At 45.0% G+C, this 24333-nt stretch overlaps 1 protein-coding gene across 1 annotated transcript in view; it reads left to right on the forward strand.

The window, feature by feature from the left end:
• The window catches only part of TBX22 (T-box transcription factor 22), a 40473-nt gene extending 17189 nt beyond the window's left edge, over window positions 1-23284 (forward strand). The window contains exons 3-6 of the mRNA XM_044273264.1: window positions 4162-4320; window positions 4498-4562; window positions 18633-18718; window positions 22407-23284. Coding sequence (XP_044129199.1) covers window positions 4162-4320; window positions 4498-4562; window positions 18633-18718; window positions 22407-22963 — 867 coding nt within the window. The 3' untranslated portion in view covers window positions 22964-23284. The remainder of the gene's footprint in view (window positions 1-4161; window positions 4321-4497; window positions 4563-18632; window positions 18719-22406) is intronic.
• The last annotated feature ends 1049 nt before the right edge of the window (window positions 23285-24333 follow it).

Genomic DNA, 24333 nt, shown 5'->3' on the forward strand with positions numbered 1-24333 from the left:
ATGAAAGTGAGAAAATTGCGGAACGCACAATGGATACGGTTGTGAGGATGAGGCCTCAAAATGTATCTCCACACCTACCACTTGGGGGTCGCCAGGGGCCACTATTTCGGTCTTCAGTGGGTAAGGTGCCCCATGCATAGGCTGTTTCTAGCATTTTTGGAAGCCATAAGATTGAGACGCAGAGTGCGCTGAGCCTAACTCGGGTACTCGGGTAACTGGTATATGATTAAAGCCCTAAAAGTAATGTAATTCTAATCTTGTTTGTTTTATGCCTCATAAAGCATCATTTCCAGGCAACATTTCCTCAGGGGCGGGACTTAGTTGTCACATGACCATACAACTGTGGGAGGAGCTAGACAATAGTATCATAGTGATGCAGCCTGAGGATCAGTAACATTTTAGATGTGACCCAGAAATTACTGCATCAGATACACTAATGAGCAAAAGAGTGATAATGTTCTGAACTCCATATCTCACCATCCACTACAGCTTCAGACGTGAGACTCCCATCATCCTATAGACAATCACCCCGGCTATCTCATACATAACTTGGACCTGCAGCTATTCAGCGTATGATTAGTTCTGCAGATTCTTCTCATGTGACTGCATTGTTCCTGTTTTGCTCCTAAAATTCTAAATTTTTATTTTTATTATTTTGTAAACCCACCTTTGGCTTTCAGACCTGTCTGGACCCTTCTGGGCATGCTCTCCATCAGATTCCAGCATGTCTCGCCCGAAATCTCTTCCCAGGTCTCTTCTACACGTTCCCAATGTTGGAGCATACTGGTCGACTCTCTTGGGTACGAATACAGCTTTTTCTTCATCTCTACCCACAAGTGTTGGATTGGGTTGAGGTCCGGGGACTGTGAGGGACAATCCAGCTCCTCTACTTCATTGTCATTGAGCCATATCTTCTCCAATCTCACCTTATGCTTCGGGTCGTTGTCCTGCTGGAACACTGTGTCGTCCTTTTCATACCCATAGTACTCGAGTGTATGAAGTAACTCGTCTTGTAGGATACTCACTTATAGCTCAGCACTGAGACCACCATCGATCCTGGCAAACTATCCAACGCCTTTAGCTGTGAGACATCCCCATATCTTCAGGCTTCCTCCACCCAACTTGACAGTTCCTTCAAGATCTCGATCCGTTAGCCCCTTTTCCTTGATTCTTCCGACTTGTTGACTTCGATATTTTGCTGGGACGTCCACCTCTTGGCTTTGGAATGGATGGACGGACTTCATGTCATATCTTCCAGCTGTCATGGCCTCACATGATGCAGTTTGGAGATTTTGTTGGTCGAGATACCGCTGTCCATGAGCTGGGTGATGCTGCTTCTCTTTCATGGCGGCTCCTGGATCTGAACCAGTGACCTTTCACTTGAAATTGACCTAATAACGCACTGATCTATCAGGGAATGTGAGGACAGAAGAAGAAGATTGTTCCACCACCAGGAGCAGAACAGGAACAACGCAGTCACATGAGAAGAATCTGCAGAACTAATCATATGCTGAATAGAACAAGTCCAATGTATATGAAGTATAAGAAGGCAGCACTCAGTTCAGTGAAGGAAAGTGGATGGTTTATTAACCCATCCAGCAGCAACGTTTCAGCTCTACTCAATGGAGCCTTGTCAAGCTGTAGTGACATGTGCAAAGTGCAATACATATATAGCAAACCCAAGTCTGTCCTCTCGTGAGAGACGGGATTAGCTTTATGAGCATAGGAGACCACAATGAAGATGGCCACGGCTTCAGAGAAGCCCAGAGCGCATGCACCTGCCCAAAACGTGCACCCCCCCCCCCCCCGGGAGAACCTATAGCCGTGAATACATTATATATAAACCAAATCAGACCCAAAATAATCGGTGCCTGTATATGTACTGCAGAAAGGCCCAGTTGGAGGAAATAAGGTGTACTTATGGGCCACCATAGTCACCTGTATTCCAGGTTCAGGAAGGAATCGCCATCCACATCACCATGACAACCATAGGCGGCCTCAAGGGAATCGGTCTATATTAAAACCAGGGGGTAGAGTGTCCTCTCAGGGATCTCCCCAAAGGGAGGGCACAACACCCAATTAGGAGAGGGAATCCGGTGTCACATTTGTGGGACCCAGAGTCCCAGATCCAAGTCCTGGAGAAAACCACATGTATATAATAACGTATGGCAAATGTTGGGCACAGAACAAAGAATATATAACTACGGGGTCATCGTATCACGAGTCGGAACCTCCCATGTCCCATCGGGGGCCTGTGAGGGACCAAGTCGGGAAATCACGTCCCCAAAATAGTCAACAACAAACAAAATCGCAATTCCTGTGGTCTCCTATAATATAAATAACATGATACATAGACATATGGAAAACTCCTAACAGATGTCCTGTATGGTCCTGTAGGCCGGCATCCAGTGCGACTGTCCATCAAACTCATCTCTTCCATAAGTTCCTATTTGGGGACAACAGAACAACAGATTAGAACACAGCACATGTCTGAACCCACACAAATGGGACTCGGAAAGAATCAGAAGTGTAGGAAGATGCGACAAAAATCTCAATGAGAAAACTTTGAATTCCACATTCAGGCCTCTAGGTTTTAGGGTCTGTAATGTAAGAGTCCAGTAGAGTTCCCTTTTCTTAAGTATGGCTGTCCTGTCTCCACCACGTCTTAATGTTCAGGTAGGTACTTGTTCTAAAATCCTAAACCGTAGATCTCGTTCTGAGTGTTTAGCCTCCATAAAATGTTTTGACACAAGTAAGTCCAACTTTTTCTTCCTAATGGAGTATCTATGTTGGTGTAGCCGGGTTTTTACATCCCAAGGGGTCTCTCCAACATAATAGGTTACAAGGACAAGAAAGTGCGTAGACTAGAAACGTAGAGTCACATGTCAAGAACTGGTGGATTTCTACCATTTTACCAGAGGAGGGATTCATGAGAGACCCCCCCCCCCCCCCCGCGACATCAAAGAGCAGTTCCCACAGTTGTGGCACAAAGCTGCGTACAGATATAAGTCAATGAATGGGTCCCGTTCTTTCCTGTTTCACGGATAACAGCCCTTGCGAGTTGAACCAAAATACGTGCCACAACTTACTTTAGAAGAACCCACATCTGATTTAACCAGTCTATCCTCCAAATGATAGGAACAGAGAGGAGGCGTCTTAAATTCTTGTTTTCTCAAAATAGATATAATTTGCGGACTTTCTCCACTATAAGCTGACACAAGCGGAATTCGTGGGAGAGGAACTCTGACTTTAGTTGGATCTTTTTTTACCGCACTCTTATCTACAGCTTTAATTTTGGATACACATTTCAATATCATTTTTTTGGGGACAACCCCTGGCGCGAAATTTATTGCCCATTTCTGATAATCTAGAGTCCCTCCTGGACTATCCCTTTCACCCGCAGCAGTTGACTGAATGGAAGGGATTTTATCATAGGGCGAGGATGGTGACTCTCCTGCCTTAATAAAGGGTTCTTGTCAGTGGATTTCACATATAGATCAGTGTTTAGAGAGCGATCGTGAATATTAATCTCTGTATCAAGGAACTGGATCCCATCTTCTGAATAGGTCAAAGTAAATTTGACACTAGGGTCAATGGAGTTTAAGTAGGAGTGGAACGCCATGAGGTCCTCTGCGGGACGTCGTCTATGTAACGCCACCACCCCAGAACTCGGCTGAAGTGGTGGCTCACATAGACTAAGGTCTCCTCAAGATGGGATATGTATATATTAGCATAAGTGGGCGCCACATTGGACCCCATGGCGGTCCCCCGCATCTGAATAAAGTAATGATCCTGAAATAAAAAATAATTCCTCGTGAGGATAAATCTCAACATCGAGACAATAAAGTCCAATGTATGTATGAGATGATTGTCTATAGGATGATGGGAGTCTTACGTCTGAAGCTGCAGTGGATGGTGAGATATGGAGCCTGGAAGTCAGAAGTTCTAAACATTGTTACCCTTTTGCCCGTCAGTGTATTACACAGTCTATACATACAATGGGGGAGGACTGACGGGTGACTGGGTTCCCCTTTAATTGCACTGAGGTCCTGTGATCATTCAGGAGCATTAGACGCATTTTCTGGGTCATTCCCATGTTTTGGGCTGTGAGCGGTTTCTGCTGAGATACTGAACAGTGAAATTATTGTCCCATGTCTATAGATCATTCTGCAGTCGATGCATAAGTATAAGCCCCGGGTCCACGTCATCCTCCAAGACTCCTGCTTTGACCAGATCCAGTCACTGCCGGAAGAAGGGGTGAAGACATTTTCATTCAAGGAAACAGAGTTCACCACAGTGACGGCATACCAGAACCAGCAGGTGGGGGCACACTGTACTGTCATACTGGGAGTGGGCAGAGGGTGCAGAATGGGAGTGTACTACAAATCCCAGAATGCCAGAGAACCCTGCACCATAATACACCCAGAAGAAATCAAGGACAAGGACCATCCACAATATTACACTACCAGGATCTGAAGTGTTTTATTTTCTCCATAGATAACCAAGTTGAAGATTGACAGAAATCCATTTGCAAAAGGCTTCAGAGACCCAGGAAGGAACAGGTAATAACTAGAGTAATACCGCCCCCTATATGCAGGTGTAAAACTACTATAATACTGCCTCCTATGTACAAGAATATGACTACTATAATACTGCTCCTATGTACAAGAATATAACTACTATAATACTGCTCCTATGTACAGGAATATAACTACTATAATACTGCTCCTATGTACAAGAATATAACTACTATAATACTGCTCCTATGTACAAGGATATAACTACTATAATACTGCCTCCTATGTACAGGAATATAACTACTATAATACTGCTCCTATATACAAGAATATAACTACTATAATACTGCCTCCTATGTACAAGAATATAACTACTATAATACTGCTCCTATGTACAAGAATATAACTACTATAATACTGCTCCTATGTACAAGAATATAACTACTATAATACTGCTCCTATGTACAAGAATATAACTACTATAATACTGCTCCTATGTACAAGAATATAACTACTATAATACTGCTCCTATGTACAAGGATATAACTACTATAATACTGCCTCCTATGTACAGGAATATAACTACTATAATACTGCTCCTATATACAAGAATATAACTACTATAATACTGCCTCCTATGTATAAGAATATAACTACTATAATACTGCCTCCTATGTATAAGAATATAACTACTATAATACTGCTCCTATGTACAAGAATATAACTACTATAATACTGCTCCTATGTACAAGAATATAACTACTATAATACTGCCCCTATGTACAAGAATATAACTACTATAATACTGCCTCCTATGTACAAGGATATAACTACTATAATACTGCCTCCTATGTACAAGAATATAACTACTATAATACTGCTCCTATGTACAAGAATATAACTACTATAATACTGCTCCTATGTACAAGAATATAACTACTATAATACGGCTCCTATGTACAGGAATATAACTACTATAATACTGCCTCCTATGTACAAGAATATAACTACTATAATACTGCCTCCTATGTACAAGAATATAACTACTATAATACTGCCTCCTATGTACAAGAATATAACTACTATAAAACTGCTCCTATGTACAAGAATATAACTACTATAATACTGCTCCTATCTACAAGAATATAACTACTATAATACTGCCTCCTATGTACAAGAATATAACTGCTATAATACTGCTCCTATGTACAAGAATATAACTACTATAATACTGCTCCTATGTACAAGAATATAACTACTATAATACTGCTCCTATGTACAGGAATATAACTACTATAATACTGCTCCTATGTACAAGAATATAACTACTATAATACTGCTCCTATGTACAAGAATATAACTACTATAATACTGCTCCTATGTACAAGAATATAACTACTATAATACTGCTCCTATGTACAAGAATATAACTACTATAATACGGCTCCTATGTACAAGAATATAACTACTATAATACTGCTCCTTATGTACAAGAATATAACTACTATAATACGGCTCCTATGTACAAGAATATAACTACTATAATACTGCCTCCTATGTACAAGAATAACTACTATAATACTGCTCCTATGTACAAGAATATAACTACTATAATACTGCTCCTATGTACAAGAATATAACTACTATAATACTGCTCCTCTGTACAAGAATATAACTACTATAATACTGCTCCTATGTACAGGAATATAACTACTAAAATACTGCCTCCTATGTACAAGAATATAACTACTATAATACTGCTCCTGAGTACAAGAATATAACTACTATAATACTGCTTCTATGTACAAGAATATAACTACTATAATACTGCTCCTATGTACAAGAATATAACTACTATAATACTGCTCCTATGTACAAGAATATAACTACTATAATACTGCCTCCTATGTACAGGAATATAACTACTATAATACTGCTCCTATGTACAAGAATATAACTACTATAATACTGCTCCGATGTACAAGAATATAACTGCTATAATACTGCTCCTATGTACAAGATTATTACTACTATAATACTGCTCCTATGTACAAGAATATAACTGCTATAATACTGCTCCTATGTACAGGAATATAACTACTATAATACTGCACCTATGTACAAGAATATAACTACTATAATACTGCTTCTATGTACAGGAATATAACTACTATAATACTGCTCCTATGTACAAGAATATAACTACTATAATACTGCTCCTATGTACAAGAATATAACTACTATAATACTGCCTCCTATGTACAAGACTAGAACTACTATAATACTGCTCCTATGTACAAGAATATAACTACTATAATACTGCTCCTATGTACAAGAATATAACTACTATAATACTGCTCCTATGTACAAGAATATAACTACTATAATACTGCTCCTATGTACAAGAATATAACTACTATAATACTGCCTCCTATGTACAAGAATATAACTACTATAATACTGCTCCTATGTACAAGAATATAACTATTATAATACTGCTCCTATGTACAGGAATATAACTACTATAATACTGCTCCTATGTACAAGAATATAACTACTATAATACTGCTCCTATGTACAAGAATATAACTACTATAATACTGCCTCCTATGTACAAGAATATAACTACTATAATACTGCTCCTATGTACAAGATTATTACTACTATAATACTGCTCCTATGTACAAGAATATAACTACTATAATACTGCCTCCTATGTACAAGAATATAACTACTATAATACTGCTCCTATGTACAAGAATATAACTACTATAATACTGCTCCTATGTATAAGAATATAACTACTATAATACTGCTCCTATGTACAAGATTATTACTACTATAATACTGCTCCTATGTACAAGAATATAACTGCTATAATACTGCCTCCTATGTACAAGAATATAACTACTATAATACTGCCTCCTATGTACAAGAATATAACTGCTATAATACTGCCTCCTATGTACAAGAATATAACTACTATAATACTGCCTCCTATGTACAAGAATATAACTGCTATAATACTGCCTCCTATGTACAAGAATATAACTACTATAATACTGCCTCCTATGTACAAGAATATGACTACTATAATACTGCTCCTATGTACAAGAATATAACTACTATAATACTGCTCCTATGTACAAGAATATAACTGCTATAATACTGCCTCCTATGTACAAGAATATAACTACTATAATACTGCCTCCTATGTACAAGAATATAACTGCTATAATACTGCCTCCTATGTACAAGAATATAACTACTATAATACTGCCTCCTATGTACAAGAATATAACTACTATAATACTGCCTCCTATGTACAAGAATATGACTACTATAATACTGCTCCTATGTACAAGAATATAACTACTATAATACTGCTCCTATGTACAAGAATATAACTGCTATAATACTGCCTCCTATGTACAAGAATATAACTACTATAATACTGCCTCCTATGTACAAGAATATGACTACTATAATACTGCTCCTATGTACAAGAATATAACTACTATAATACTGCTCCTATGTACAAGAATATAACTGCTATAATACTGCCTCCTATGTACAAGAATATAACTACTATAATACTGCTCCTATGTACAAGAATATAACTACTATAATACTGCTCCTATGTACAAGAATATAACTACTATAATACTGCTCCTATGTACAAGAATATAACTACTATAATACTGCCTCCTATGTACAAGAATATAACTACTATAATACTGCTCCTATGTACAGGAATATAACTACTATAATACTGCTCCTATGTACAAGAATATAACTACTATAATACTGCTCCTATGTACAAGAATATAACTACTATAATACTGCCTCCTAGCTGTGAGGACGTGTGTCAGTAGCTCTCCTGAGGCTTTGGATGTCTGGAGAAAGCCCAGGGCGGGGCCACTCTGGGTGGGAATGCTCCCCAAGCAAGGCCCAGGCTTCAAGGCCTATTCTGGGAAACAATTCCCAGACCTCTCTGTAGCGGAGTGCAATATTAGAATCCACGATCTCCGCTGGTATAACAGGTAAATCCACAGTCAGCGCTGAACAGTACGGCAATATTCCCAATCCTCCCAATAACCGGACGAAACACAGTCTGGGAGTCAACTACTCGCTTTATTCACAAGCTTGTATATTTATACAGTTCCCCAGCCATTGTACACAAACTCCCCTCCCCTCTGTCTGTAACACAATACACAAAACCAAATGAGCCTTGTCTGAGACGTAATCCACAAAATACAATTACCAAACGTAATGGACTAACTGGACCCCTGGCATACACAGATACAATGTAACCGAACACATAATAACATACATAGTCTGTAAGACAGCCTGAATGCAATCTGCTACCCAGTCTAACAGGGGCAGTAGTAGCAATATACAATACCACATTCCCAAATATTGCATTCAAACGTACGGACAACCTTCTTACATTATAGTCCAGAAGTGGCTAGGTTTGCCACACTCTCACTCCATGGATAATTATCCAAAAGTTTCTTTGGAAGGAAGGAATGTTCCGAGTGTTGCCAGTCCCAGTGGAGCAGGAAGCAAAGAAGAAAAGAAAATGTTTGAAGTAAAGAAGGAGACATCCCTGAGTAAGAGCATGGCTGCAGGTGTGCAATCCACCCCACCCGCAGTCAGACAGAGGAGAACATCGCTGGAGAAGCAGACCATGCAGGAGAATCTGCAGCAGTCTGTCCTGATGCGGTCTGACCGCACACGTTATGGAAGTGGGAACAGCGCAAAAGTCGCCAACACGACAGATGAGACCAGAGGGAGTACTGCAGGAAGGCTTCATGGGGCCACAAGTGCGGTCACTAGGAAGAACCAGGGGCCCAGTCACCAATCTGGAGATAGTGACCTCGCAGCAGTGACCACGGCTGCACCAAGTCCAGTGCAAGGACCAAGCAGAGGGACGCCTGTAAGGAGCCATTCTGTGAGTACACTGCCGACACAGCCCCCCAATACTCAGCGTGCACCAGAACTATGTCTGGCCGAGCGGATCCCAGCTCTGGTCAAGAGACTAGAGACATTAAAAAAGACAAAACTCCAGCTGCAGAAACAGATAGATTGTGTGTATAAGCTAAAGGCAGCAAACCCCAACAATCAGGCTGTTCACGACAAGAAGCTGAGCTCCCTCGCTGTGCAGCTCGCTGACACTGTGCAGGACATGGAGGCTGTACTGGAGCAGATGGGACCAGTCGCTGAATCCTTCAGGAACCAGCAAAGACATGAGGAAAGACCTGCGCCAGAACCATCTCCATCTAAACCCAGGTCTCTAACCTGTCCAGATGACACCCAGCAGGCCTGTGCAAGACCAGTCCTCAGACCAGCCAGTTTGTACAGAGAAGTGGAAGAAAGTGTCCAGCACCAGCAAAGACCTGCAGAGACTCCTCAAAAGGTACCACAAGTTCCAGCAGTTTGTACTGTGAAGCAGAACTATGGACTCCAACCAGAAGGTAACTCTGCAGTAGCAGTGCAGTCACCACAAGCGCTGGGGGGCAGTAGAGAGCAGCAGGACTGTGGACTCTCGCCTGAAGGTAACTATGCAGTAGCAGTGCAGTCACCACAAGCGCTGGGGGGCAGTAGAGAGCAGCAGGACTGTGGACTCTCGCCTGAAGGTAACTCTGCAGTAGCAGTGCAGTCACCACAAGCGCTGGGGGGCAGTAGAGAGCAGCAGGACTGTGGACTCTCGCCTGAAGGTAACTCTGCAGTAGCAGTGCAGTCACCACAAGCCCTGGGGGGCAGTAGAGAGCGGCAGGACTGTGGACTCTCGCCTGAAGGTAACTCTGCGGTAGCAGTGCAGTCACCACAAGCCCTGGGGGGCAGTAGAGAGCAGCAGGACTGTGGACTCTCGCCTGAAGGTAACTCTGCAGTAGCAGTGCAGTCACCACAAGCGCTGGGGGGCAGTAGAGAGCAGCAGGACTGTGGACTCTCGCCTGAAGGTAACTCTGCAGTAGCAGTGCAGTCACCACAAGCCCTGGGGGGCAGTAGAGAGCAGCAGGACTGTGGTCTCTCGCCTGAAGGTAACTCTGCAGTAGCAGTGCAGTCACCACAAGCGCTGGGGGGCAGTAGAGAGCAGCAGGACTGTGGACTCTCGCCTGAAGGTAACTCTGCAGTAGCAGTGCAGTCACCACAAGCCCTGGGGGGCAGTAGAGAGCAGCAGGACTGTGGACTGAAACCAGAAGGTAACTCTGCAGTAGCAGTGCAGTCACCACAAGTCCTGGGGGGCAGTAGAGAGCAGCAGGACTGTGGACTGAAACCAGAAGGTAACTCTGCAGTAGCAGTGCAGTCACCACAAGCCCTGGGGGCAGTAGAGAGCAGCAGGACTGTGGGCTCTCGCCTGAAGGTAACTCTGCAGTAGCAGTGCAGTCACCACAAGCGCTGGGGGGCAGTAGAGAGCAGCAGGACTGTGGACTCTCACCAGAAGGTAACTCTGCAGTAGCAGTGCAGTCACCACAAGTCCTGGGGGGCAGTAGAGAGCAGCAGGACTGTGGACTCTCGCCTGAAGGTAACTCTGCGGTAGCAGTGCAGTCACCACAAGCGCTGGGGGGCAGTAGAGAGCAGCAGGACTGTGGACACTCGCCTGAAGGTAACTCTGCAGTAGCAGTGCAGTCACCACAAGTCCTGGGGGGCAGTAGAGAGCAGCAGGACTGTGGACTCTCGCCTGAAGGTAACTCTGCAGTAGCAGTGCAGTCACCACAAGCCCTGGGGGGCAGTAGAGAGCAGCAGGACTGTGGACTCTCGCCTGAAGGTAACTCTGCAGTAGCAGTGCAGTCACCACAAGGCCTGGGGGGCAGTAGAGAGCAGCAGGACTGTGGACTCTCGCCTGAAGGTAACTCTGCAGTAGCAGTGCAGTCACCACAAGGCCTGGGGGGCAGTAGAGAGCAGCAGGACTGTGGACTCTCGCCTGAAGGTAACTCTGCAGTAGCAGTGCAGTCACAAGTCCTGGGGGGCAGTAGAGAGCAGCAGGACTGTGGACACTCGCCTGAAGGTAACTCTGCAGTAGCAGTGCAGTCACCACAAGTCCTGGGGGGCAGTAGAGAGCAGCAGGACTGTTGACTCTCGCCTGAAGGTAACTCTGCGGTAGCAGTGCAGTCACCACAAGTCCTGGGGGGCAGTAGAGAGCAGCAGGACTGTTGACTCTCGCCTGAAGGTAACTCTGCAGTAGCAGTGCAGTCACAAGTCCTGGGGGGCAGTAGAGAGCAGCAGGACTGTGGACTCTCGCCAGAAGGTAACTCTGCAGTAGCAGTGCAGTCACCACAAGTCCTGGGGGGCAGTAGAGAGCAGCAGGACTGTTGACTCTCGCCTGAAGGTAACTCTGCGGTAGCAGTGCAGTCACAAGTCCTGGGGGGCAGTAGAGAGCGGCAGGACTGTGGACTCTCGCCTGAAGGTAACTCTGCAGTAGCAGTGCAGTCACCACAAGCCCTGGGGGGCAGTAGAGAGCAGCAGGACTGTGGACTCTCGCCTGAAGGTAACTCTGCAGTAGCAGTGCAGTCACCACAAGCCCTGGGGGGCAGTAGAGAGCAGCAGGACTGTTGACTCTCGCCTGAAGGTAACTCTGCAGTAGCAGTGCAGTCACCACAAGGCCTGGGGGGCAGTAGAGAGCAGCAGGACTGTGGACTCTCGCCTGAAGGCAGCAGTGCAGCAGAGAGCTCACAGGTCATGGCTCAGCAGGACTGTCGGGGCTCTGTAGAGCAGGATCATACTGCCAGTGACTGCATTGATATGACTGCATGTGATGTTACTGATGATGTTTCTGCAGAGGGGAGCGCTTCACAGTCTGTGTGGGATTTGGGGTCATCTCTAGACTCGGGTCCACCATTGGGTCAGCCTTCAGAGGCTTGTGACCCGCAGAGTATAAAGGATGATGGTGGGGAGGGGGCTGTACAGTCTGATGCACAGCACTTCCCCCCCCTTTAGTTACACCAGAAGTGTCAGACCCCCATAGTGCAGGTGGTCAGCAGCCACCACAGCGCCCCCAAGTTCAGCAGGAGGGTGGAACTGGTGGTGTCTCCTCTGGTAATGCCTGGAGCCGTGGGTCACCATCCTTCACATCTAATGTGAACTATACAGGTCAGGCTTTTAAGAGGAGGAACGTGGTCAGGTTCAGACATAGAGGGGCCAAGGAGGAGTTGCCTGACAGGAGGTTTGTGGTCCGTGAACTTCTGTGCCACCAAATGGGTTTCCTGCCATCTACCATCCTGGCAGTGATAAACCTTCCTGACAGGCAGGGGTATGACGTCAGCTTTATACTCATGTCTGACCTGGACCGCTTCTGGGCTCATTTCTCCCGGGTGAGAGATGCTGATGGCTGGAATAAGTTCAGCCTCATCCCCATCTCTAGACCAGACACAGCAAGCGTCACCATAATATTCTGGAACGAGTCGGTACCCTACCAGGATATTGTTGTATGGCTAAAAAGACACTGTGACCTAATGTCAGATCTCACCAAGACTAGGGACGAGGATGGCATATGGACTGGGGGGTGGAAGGTCCTGGTAAAGTTACGGCAGGTTAACAACATTACCCAACATCTGCCCAACTCATTCTTTATTGGCCGGGAGAAAGGGGTATGCTTCTATGCGGGTCAGCCTAGAAAATGTTTTAAATGCGGAAAGGCCGGTCATATTGCGAGTGTGTGCACCCTGGTAAAATGTAACTTGTGCGGGGAGATCGGCCATGTCAGCGCCACCTGCCAGAACATCCGGTGCAACCTCTGTGGTAGGATCGGTCACTCCCACAGGGACTGTCCAGACGCCTGGCATAATGTTTGTAAGGACTTCCCTGATGAGGACTTGCTGGAAGGGGCAGATGACCTAGAGGAGGAGATGTTGTTGTCAGGGTCAGCAGTGACACCGCCCGAGCCTCAGCACAATATGAGTGACAATATAGGTGATATAGTGCCTGACCAGTCCCAGCCAGGAGCCACTGAGGGGAACGGGGAGGTCACTGAGCAGGTTGTGGGCACGTCGTCTTCTGCCCCAGCATCAATAAATCCACAGAAAAGACGGAAGAAGGATAAAACCAGCCGTAAGCCTGAGGGGGAATGGACCACAGTCCAAAAACCTTCCAAAAAGAAAGTAGACCCCGGGTCAGGTGTCATGACCATAACAAATAGGTACGGTGTCCTATCAGAGTCAGACGCTGAGGAAGAGATGGAGAGAGAGTTAAAGAGAGTGGTAGATGAGTTTAATGAGGACCAAGAGGGCGACCCCCCCACAAAAAGGAAACCCCCGCGAGCTAAACGTCTGTCCGAATCAGACATGGAGACAGGTGGTCGGCAGGTGGGCTCAGACTCAGATCTATGATGATGGGGGTAATATCTCTGCTACTTGTGCTTTGCTTTGATGGCTGACTTCAACCTTAAAGTGTTCTCCAGTAATGTGAACAGTGTCAGAGTGAGGAGGACCAGGCATGCGGTTTATGAACATCTAAGGTCTCTTGATGCTGATATATTCTTCCTACAAGAGACACGTTTAAATACGTTAGGACTCTTACGGGAAGCCGAGCGTGAATGGCGGTCTGGTCCATCCTTTTGGTCACTGGCTGTAGAACCAAGTGCCGGGGTCTCTATCCTCTTTAACACCAATGATGTAACTATACATAGGTTGACAGAGGTATTGATGGGAAGGTGCCTAATTCTGGAAGTTACTATTCGGGGTAGGAGGCTCCGTCTCATCAATATCTATGGTTCGCAGACAGTGACTGAAAGGATTAACCTTTATAATGAAGTGAAGCCATATCTCTTCACATCTATCCCTATCATCATGGCTGGAGATTTTAATGCCGCCAGGGCATCTAGTGACAGGACCTCTAATAGGCCTCTTACCAGAGACTCCAAGGTTCTAAACAGAATCATTCAGCAGGCCGGGTTGTCAGATGTGTTTGTGCAGGGTGGTCGGAAACCAAAATTTACTTATTTTTGTGGTGAAAGAAGAAGTCGGATAGATTTAGCTCTGGTGAGTCCTACAGAGACCATTGGTGAGAAAGATGAGAAGATCGTCCCTTATTCAGACCATCTGGCCTTATATTTCTGTTTGGGTGTCACAAAGTGTTCTGGGACAGGTAGAGGGTTATGGAGACTTAATTCCAGTCTATTAGAAGACCCTTCGGTTCAGAGTCATGTTCACTCTCTTATACAGAGTCAGCTAGAGAGAGTGGACTTTTATGGCAATATGGCCGACTGGTGGGAGGATGTCAAGGATGAGATCAGATCCCTCCTAAAGAGACTGTCAGTTATAAAGGGGAAGTGTAAGTATGGCCAGTATCTCAAGCTGCGGAAAGAATTGGAGTCACTCTATTCGGCGGGAGGGGGTGACCAACAAAGGATTGACCGGCTGAAATCTGAGATGAGGCAGTATCAGTACAGCAGGTATACCTCCCTGGTTCTTGAACGGGATTATGGGACCTTAGGGTCTCCTGATCCCTTTGAGAATTGCCGGGAGCGAGTGGCAAATAAATCTGTCACCGGTCTCACTGACTCCCAGGGTGTTTTGCATGAATCTCGGGAGGGTATCCTGGGGTGGTGAGATCTTACTATGCTGACTTGTTTCAGAGGAAGGTTTTGGATAGTGACAAGATGACCCAATTCTTGGAGGCAACTCCGCTCCCTGATACTAATGATTTGGACTTTTCTCCTTTGACAGCAGATTTGACGGTGGCGGAGGTTAAAGAGGCCATTGATAAGTTACATCTGAAGAAGGCACCAGGTCCAGATGGGATAACAGCAGAATTCTATAAGACATTCAGAGACCTCTTGGCCCCAATCCTCATGGATGTATATACAAATTGTTTAGAAAGTCACCTGATGCCTCCATCCATGAGTGTGTCCTCGCTGATTCTGCTGTCCAAAGGTAAAGAGCCGAGTGACATCAAGAACTGGAGGCCGATTGCCCTCTTGAATGTCGACAGAAAGATTCTGGCAAAAATTCTTTTTTCTAGATTAGTTTGTCTGTCCTCAGCACTGTTGTCAGGCTGTCAGTTTGGCACAGTAAAAGGGCGGAACATCTCTGGGGCAGTCCTCTCGATAAGGGAGATGTTTGAGAGATGTAAAGCTCTGAGGTGTGGGAGATATGTCGTGAGTCTTGACCAGGCTAAAGCCTTTGACAGAGTAGATCATGAGTATCTATGGGCCACTTTGTCAAAGTACGGTATTCCGGGGCAATTCATCGATTGGCTGAAGACTTTGTATTGCGAGGCTGAGAGCTTTCCTCTGGTCAATGGTTGGCAGGGTGATACCTTCAGGGTTGAGGCAGGGGTGAGACAGGGTTGCCCACTGAGTCCACTGCTGTATGTATTTGCCCTAGACCCATTCCTGAGGTCACTGCAGGAGTGTGGTTTTCAGGGGGTGCCGGTCCCCCATTGCCTGCCCCTGAGTGTTGTTGCCTATGCGGATGATGTGACTGTAGTGATATCTGAGCCTCGTGAGGTGGAGATGTTGTCTGCAGCCATCAGAAGTTACTCGGAGGCCTCAGGGTCTCTGGTCAACCTTGAGAAGAGTCAAGCTCTCTGAATATCAGACAGTGATCCAGACTTTGATCTGCCACAATTTGTGAGAGCCTCCACCTATATTAAAATCCTAGGGGTCAAATTTGGGAGGGATGATAACGGCAAACTAAATTGGGAAGAGAAGTTGGAAGCCGGAAATGCAAAGGTTCAGCGATGGAAGAACTGGAGGCTGACCTATAGAGAAAGGGTTAAAATGTTGAAGACTTACCTGGTCCCTGTCTTCTTGTATGTCTCTGTCGTTTTTCCTTTGCCGGAATCTTTCTCCGCTAGGCTCTTTAGCCTGTTCTTCCAACTGTTGTGGGGGAACAGGTCGAACCTGATAAAAAGAGGTATCACCTACCTACAGAGGAGAGAGGGTGGGTTGGATATGCTGAATCCAAGGGTGTTCTTTGACTCCATGTTTCTAAAAGTTAATTTTGGTTGCCTGGACTCAGAGAACAGCTCCCTGTGGGTGAACAGTGTCAGGGACTGGATATTGCCTTTTGCAGAATCTTGGGTGCGAGGCGGCAGTCTCAAGAGGGGTCGATGGACGAGTGACTACCTCCCCCAGTACCTGGACTATGGGCTGAAGTGTGTGAGAAGGTGGAAGCTAGAGAAGTCCTACATTGAGGGTAAGCCAAGGAAAGATCTATATGTGAGGATCTGTAGGGCTTTCTTTTGTTCTCCACTAGTCTTGAGGGATTGTGTGACTAGCACTTTACAAGAAAGTCTGAAGCTCCTCAATGGGAAACGTCTCCCCGCCAAATTCTTTGACATAGCTTGGTTGTCATTACATGGAAAGCTATTTGTTAGGGGTAACCTAAAATTTTTAAGTGTTTCAGATAGGAACTGTCCTCTCGGTTGTCAGCAGGAGGAGACGATGGAGCACTTCATATCTGACTGCAGGGGTGGGAGGAGAATATGGGAAGAGGTGTCACAAAAGCTAAACATCCCATTACTCCAGTCCCTGACTTATCCTGACATCATCTATGCTGTTCCATCCAGAAATAGTAATGTAGACAGGGGGACAATGTACCTGATCATTTCTGTCATAAAATACTACCATTGGCACATGAGAACCCGCGTGTCTATACACAATGAGCCATTCCACCACACCACAGCCGTAAACCAAATAATGTCTGAGCTCCAGTGGGTTAAGTCATTAGAGAAAAGGAGCAACCCAAATAATAGGAAATTATGGAGGAATGTGTCTTTGGTTTAAAACAGAAAATATGTTATTTTGTGTTTGTTTTGTTTTTCGTTTCCCCCCCCCCCCTCTTCTTTTTCCTCTTCAGCAAATGTGGACTTTATCAGTTTAATATAATTCTATAGGCATTCTAGCCGAGTAGTCATTGTGTGTACAATGCCTGTTATTTTTTGGGTTTTGTATTGTAAGAATGTATTTTTATTGTATTTTTTTGTTTGTTTTCACAATAAAAATTGCCTCCTATGTACAAGAATATAACTACTATAATACTGCTCCTATGTACAAGAATATAACTACTATAATACTGCTCCTATGTACAAGAATATAACTACTATAATACTGCTCCTATGTACAGGGATATAACTACTATAATACTGCTCCTATGTACAAGGATATAACTACTATACTACTGCCTCCTATGTACAAGAATATAACTACTATAATACTGCTCCTATGTACAAGAATATAACTACTATAATACTGCTCCTATGTACAGGAATATAACTACTATAATACTGCCTCCTATGTACAAGAATATAACTACTATAATACTGCCTCCTATGTACAAGAATATAACTACTATAATACTGCCTCCTATGTACAAGAATATAACTACTATAATACTGCTTCCTATGTACAGGAATATAACTACTATAATACTGCCTCCTATGTACAAGAATATAACTACTATAATACTGCTCCTATGTACAAGAATATAACTACTATAATACTGCTCCTATGTACAAGAATATAACTACTATAATACTGCTCCTATGTACAAGAATATAACTACTATAATACTGCTCCTATGTACAAGAATATAACTACTATAATACTGCCCCTATGTACAAGAATATAACTACTATAATACTGCCTCCTATGTACAAGAATATAACTACTATAATACTGCTCCTATGTACAAGAATATAACTACTATAATACTGCTCCTATGTACAAGAATATAACTGCTATAATACTGCTCCTATGTACAAGAATATAACTACTATAATACTGCTCCTATGTACAAGAATATAACTACTATAATACTGCTCCTATGTACAAGAATATAACTACTATAATACTGCCTCCTATGTACAAGAATATAACTACTATAATACTGCCTCCTATGTACAAGAATATAACTACTATAATACTGCCTCCTATGTACAGGAATATAACTACTATAATACTGCTCCTATGTACAAGAATATAACTACTATAATACTGCCTCCTATGTACAGGAATATAACTACTATAATACTGCTCCTATGTACAAGAATATAACTACTATAATACTGCCTCCTATGTACAAGAATATAACTGCTATAATACTGCCCCCTATGTGTTAGTGCAGGATCATGTGACTGGGTCTCGTTGATCATGTGACTTCTGTCTTGCAGGGTTGTGATGGACGGTCTCCTGGAGCACTACCCGTGGAGATCTTCTCTCTCCTTAGACTTTAAGGCTTTTGGGGCAGATACTCCTGGTAAGCGGTTTTGCGGTGACTCTGATGACTTGCTGTGGTTGGAGGAGACATTTTGGGGTGTCAGGGATTTGGGGTGTCAGGGATTCGGCATTAGATCCGCTGCTCAGGGACCTGTCAGGCGTCTGTGCAGGGAATGAGCGGATTCACTATTTCTCTACAGCCCTTGTCACCCAGCTTTCCTGGACTCCTGCACAGCGTCACATGGGGAGGGGTCTCGGACAGCTGGTGTTTCAAGTCTTCAACATTTTTACTATCTCTGCTTGCTTTTAGTGAATAAGAACACTGTAGTTTCCATTCAGAGGCAGTAACCCTGTGAATAGCTGAGGGGTTCACAGTATTAGTGTAGACAATGCTCTGGACTCCAAACTGATACATTGTAACAAACCAGCAGAGTTATCAATGCTGAAGTGTTCAGTTCCAGTGCATTGTCTAGAACATTGTAACAAACCCTCAGTGCAGAGCACACTTATACTCCTTCGAGGTTGCAAACCTGCACAAAGTAAAATAGTAAATGACCCCTGCGTGTATGAGTAGCGGTGTAGAGCGGCGTGTATGAGTAGCGGTGTAGAGTGGCGTGTATGAGTAGCGGTGTAGAGCGGCGTGTATGAGTAGCGGTGTAGAGCGGCGTGTATGAGTCGCGGTGTAGAGCGGCGTGTATGAGTAGCGGTGTAGAGCGGCGTGTATGAGTAGCGGTGTAGAGCGGCGTGTATGAGTAGCGGTGTAGAGCGGCGTGTATGAGTAGCGGTGTAGAGCGGCGTGTATGAGTAGCGGTGTAGAGCGGCGTGTATGAGTAGCGGTGTAGAGCGGCGTGTATGAGTAGCGGTGTAGAGCGGCGTGTATGAGTAGCGGTGTAGAGCGGCGTGTATGAGTAGCGGTGTAGAGCGGCGTGTATGAGTAGCGGTGTAGAGCGGCGTGTATGAGTAGCGGTGTAGAGCGGCGTGTATGAGTAGCGGTGTAGAGCGTCGTGTATGAGTAGCGGTGTAGAGCGGCGTGTATGAGTAGCGGTGTAGAGCGGCGTGTATGAGTAGCGGTGTAGAGCGGCGTGTATGAGTAGCGGTGTAGAGCGGCGTGTATGAGTAGCGGTGTAGAGCGGCGTGTATGTGGGAGAATGCTTTCATTAACAAATCATTTTGACAGGAAATGTCAGTGTTGTTTGGGCACGATATTGTGGCAGTATATGGGTACTATATGTAAGTATAGTATATGTCAGTGTTGTGTAGGAACTCTATGGTAGTAGTATTGTTTGCACAGTATATGGTAGCATTATATAGCAGTGTTATCTGGGTACTATATGGTAGTATTGTTTGTTGACTATACAGTCTTATTACACAGTATTATTTCAGCACTATATCATAGTACGGCTGCATCATAGAACTTCATGGTCACTGTATGGTAGTATTATATTGGAAATACACGGTAATATTAGGCAAAGTATTCTTTGCGCATTATATGGCAGTAATATTTGGGTACTATATAGTAATATTTTGGTCACTGTACAGTGGTGTTATCTCAGCATTATATTGTACTATTATTTTAGCCCTATATTGTGCTGTGCTAGTATTGTGAGACCGCTGTACAATAGCATTGCACTCACTGTAGCATTATTTCAGCACTTTATGGTACCATTTCTGTTAGTATTACATGGTAGTATTTTGTGCAGTATTATGTGGACACGGTATTGTAATGTATGGGTATTACATGGCCGCATTATTCGGGCAGTTCCTGGTAGTATAAGACAGTGGAGTCCTATTATCCTGAGCAGCAGCCGCTAATCTCCAGATTCACCACCGGGTGCAGCACGGACAGCAGCCTGAGGGGCCCGGGGTGACTCCATAAGGTCCTGGTAGGTTGTCACAGGGATTTGGAGCCACGCTGACTGCTGTGCATGCCACAGATGCTGGAGGGGGCGTGGGGGGATCCATAGAGCGAACACGACCATCGAGGTGGTCCCACAGCTGCTGGATATACCCACTGAGGGATATGTGTGCAGCGTATCACACCTTATATACCCACCGCGGGATATGTGTGCAGACAGCCTATCACACCCCTTATATACCCACTGAGGGATATGTGTGCAGACAGCCTATCACACCCCTTATATACCCACTGAGGGATATGTGTGCAGCGTATCACACCTTATATACCCACCGCGGGATATGTGTGCAGACAGCCTATCACACCCCTTATATACCCACTGAGGGATATGTGTGCAGACATCCTATCACACCCCTTATATACCCACTGAGGGATATGTGTGCAGACAGCCTATCACACCTTATATACCCACCGAGGGATATGTGTGCAGACAGCCTATCACACCTTATATACCCACCGAGGGATATGTGTGCAGACAGCCTATCACACCTTATATACCACCGAGGGATATGTGTGCAGACAGCCTATCACACCCCTTATATACCCACCGAGGGATATGTGTGCAGACAGCCTATCACACACCTTATATACCCACCGAGGGATATGTGCGCAGACAGCCTATCACACCTTATATACCCACCGAGGGATATGTGTGCAGACAGCCTATCACACCTTATATACCCACCGAGGGATATGTGTGCAGACAGCCTATCACACCCCTTATATACCCACTGAGGGATATGTGTGAAGACAGCCTATCACATCTTATATATCCACTGAGGGATATGTGTGCAGACAGCCTATCACACCTTATATACCCACCGAGGGATATGTGTGCAGACAGCCTATCACACCCCTTATATACCCACTGAGGGATATGTGTGAAGACAGCCTATCACATCTTATATATCCACTGAGGGATATGTGTGCAGACAGCCTATCACACCTTATATACCTACCGAGGGATATGTGTGCAGACAGCCTATCACACCTTATATACCCACCGAGGGATATGTGTGCAGACAGCCTATCACACCTGATATACCACCGAGGGATATGTGTGCAGACAGCCTATCACACCCCTTATATAACCACTGAGGGATATGTGTGCAGACAACCTATCACACCCCTTATATACCCACTGAGGGATATGTGTGAAGACAGCCTATCACATCTTATATATCCACTGAGGGATATGTGTGCAGACAGCCTATCACACCTTATATACCCACCGAGGGATATGTGTGCAGACAGCCTATCACACCTTATATACCCACCGAGGGACATGTGTGCAGACAGCTTATCACATCCCTTATATACCCACTGAGGGATATGTGTGCAGACAGCCTATCACACACCTTATATACCCACCGAGGGATATGTGTGCAGACAGCCTATCACACCCCTTATATACCCACCGAGGAATATGTGTGCAGACAGCCTATCACACCTTATATACCCACTGAGGGATATGTGTGCAGACAGCCTATCACACCCCTTATATACCCACCGAGCCCGCTCAGCACAGGGGACTACCTTCTTAAGGTGCGGGCTGCCGACATCAGAAGCAGTAAGTGATGAGAATAGTAGGCCTGGACTGTGTGCGTCAGCACTGTGAAGGGTCGGTAGTACGGTAGTATTGTTATGATTTGGGCAGACGTATGAATACGGGGATTGGGGGGCACTTATTTCCTGGGATTGTATTTCCTCTACACCCTAAAGCCCTGCTACGCAGAGTCTGACTAATGATGATAATTTTTGCTGATGATGGTTTGGATGATCCTGATGGTGGTGATTGTTCTCTTGATTACAGGAAGAAGCTCTGGCTCTTCTCCGCTCACATCCAGGGGGGGCGTTCCATCCCCTCTGCTGTCTCCATCTTGCTCCCCTCCTACGTTTCAGCTGCCCGCCAGGAGTCTTCATTGCTCAGAGACCTATCTGCACCCCGTGAGCGCCCCCTTCTACTACAAGGTCTGCCCTGGTGGCTTCCTCCGACCGCGGTCTCTGCTGGACAAACGCGGGGCTCCGGGGGGGCACATACTTTCTCCTGTCATGGTGGATGTCCCCTTCTTGTCTTCATTTGGCTTCTGCAGACACAACAAACTGGAAACGTTCAGAGATTCGGTAGTGGTGGGAGCGGCCGCCAGCAGCCCCGTGCTGTGCGGGATTCCCACATCTGGGAACATTCTGCCCTCCGCAGCTCTCGCCCGAGACGCCCTCAGCTGCTCCTTCCACTCGCCCTACGGCTTCTACGGATACAACCTCGCTGTGCCGTCACATCTCATCACCGCAGCCGCGAGTCTAAAGATGACTGACACTTGTCCCGAAGCCTCTCGCTGGACCCCGCCATCTGCCAATCATTGCCTGTAATGGAATACAGCAGATGATGGGAATGTAGTTAATTATTTAATGTGGGATAATGAGTGCCACCTGGGTGACGAGCCGGAGGAGAATCCGGAAACCTGAGATAATCTCTGCAGACGTGCCGTCATCCCAGGGACATCATAAGGCGCTCGATTTATCTTCTCGTTATCATTGCTGAATATTCACTTATACCCAATAAATCCTGATACCAGACGCGCTCACGAGCTATGGCGGTTTCACGTCTGTCGCACTCGGATGGATTCCGGCTTCAGCAGTGGCGCTCTACTATGCATCAGCCACTTGGCGGTATTACTGCTCCGGAGTATAGAGCCCTCATAGACTCTGACCCTGATGTAGGAGTATTGTGCAGCGCACCATATGGCGGTAAAGGGTTCAGCACGTCATGTGACACAGTGAGAAGAATCTTAAAAACGTAAACAATAAAACATACAAATAAAAGAAAAAAATGTCCTGTTGGGAGACATATGAGGCAAACAGAAATTTTAAAAAAATAATAGAAAATGTATAAAAAATAAAATACAAATAAAAGAAAAAAAGGAAAAAGTGACAAATAAAAGAGTATTCGCCGTCTCCCGACGGTCTTCTTATGGCCTCCTGGGGGACATACTATGTGGCAGAAATGATAAAAAAATTATAAAATGCGTAAAAGAAAAAACACGCACAACAAACCCGTCCCCATTATCGCCCCGTTCACGTGAAACAAAACACATTGTATAACAAAACGGCCGACACAAAATAGGGAACTAATTATAATAATTTATTTCGGTGTCAATTTGCATATTTATTGAATAAGGAGCTATAGTAGGAAAAAAATGTTTTGTACAGTTTCCCCCAAATAAAACTAAAAACTATATTATATCACGTAAAAAAAAAAAATTTGCAAAAATTATTTTTGTAGTCCACGTGCGCTAAATCACAAAAAAGTGTCTGGTCATTAAAGTGTTAATCAATGAGCGCTCTCCCCGCTAGTAAGGTGAAGTGCTTACGGGTTATTACATGGCGCCTGTCACTGGGGGCAGGAGGCGGAAATTTCCAGGGAGCTCCGTCCTCCGCAGTGAAGGATAGCGCTAATTTATGGATAGGGGCAGAATGGAAGGAAATGTCGCCACTTTTCCGGTAAACAATATTTTTTAACAAGCTCCTGCGGCATTGCCCCTTAACTAGAAGATTCATACTTACCTGCTCCCCGCCGCTCGGGTCCTCTGTGCCGCCCCCGCTGCCTCCATCTTCCGGTCCCTGTTCTGTTTACACCTGGCAGTGCATGGCTATGGTCACATACACCGCTGCAGCCAATGACTGGCCGGAGATGAACACATGCTGTGCCCACAGCCAGCCAGGTGTGAACAGCGCAGGGA

Source organism: Bufo gargarizans, unplaced genomic scaffold (assembly GCF_014858855.1).
Source record: "Bufo gargarizans isolate SCDJY-AF-19 unplaced genomic scaffold, ASM1485885v1 fragScaff_scaffold_547_pilon, whole genome shotgun sequence".
Classification (NCBI taxonomy): Eukaryota; Metazoa; Chordata; class Amphibia; order Anura; family Bufonidae; genus Bufo; species Bufo gargarizans.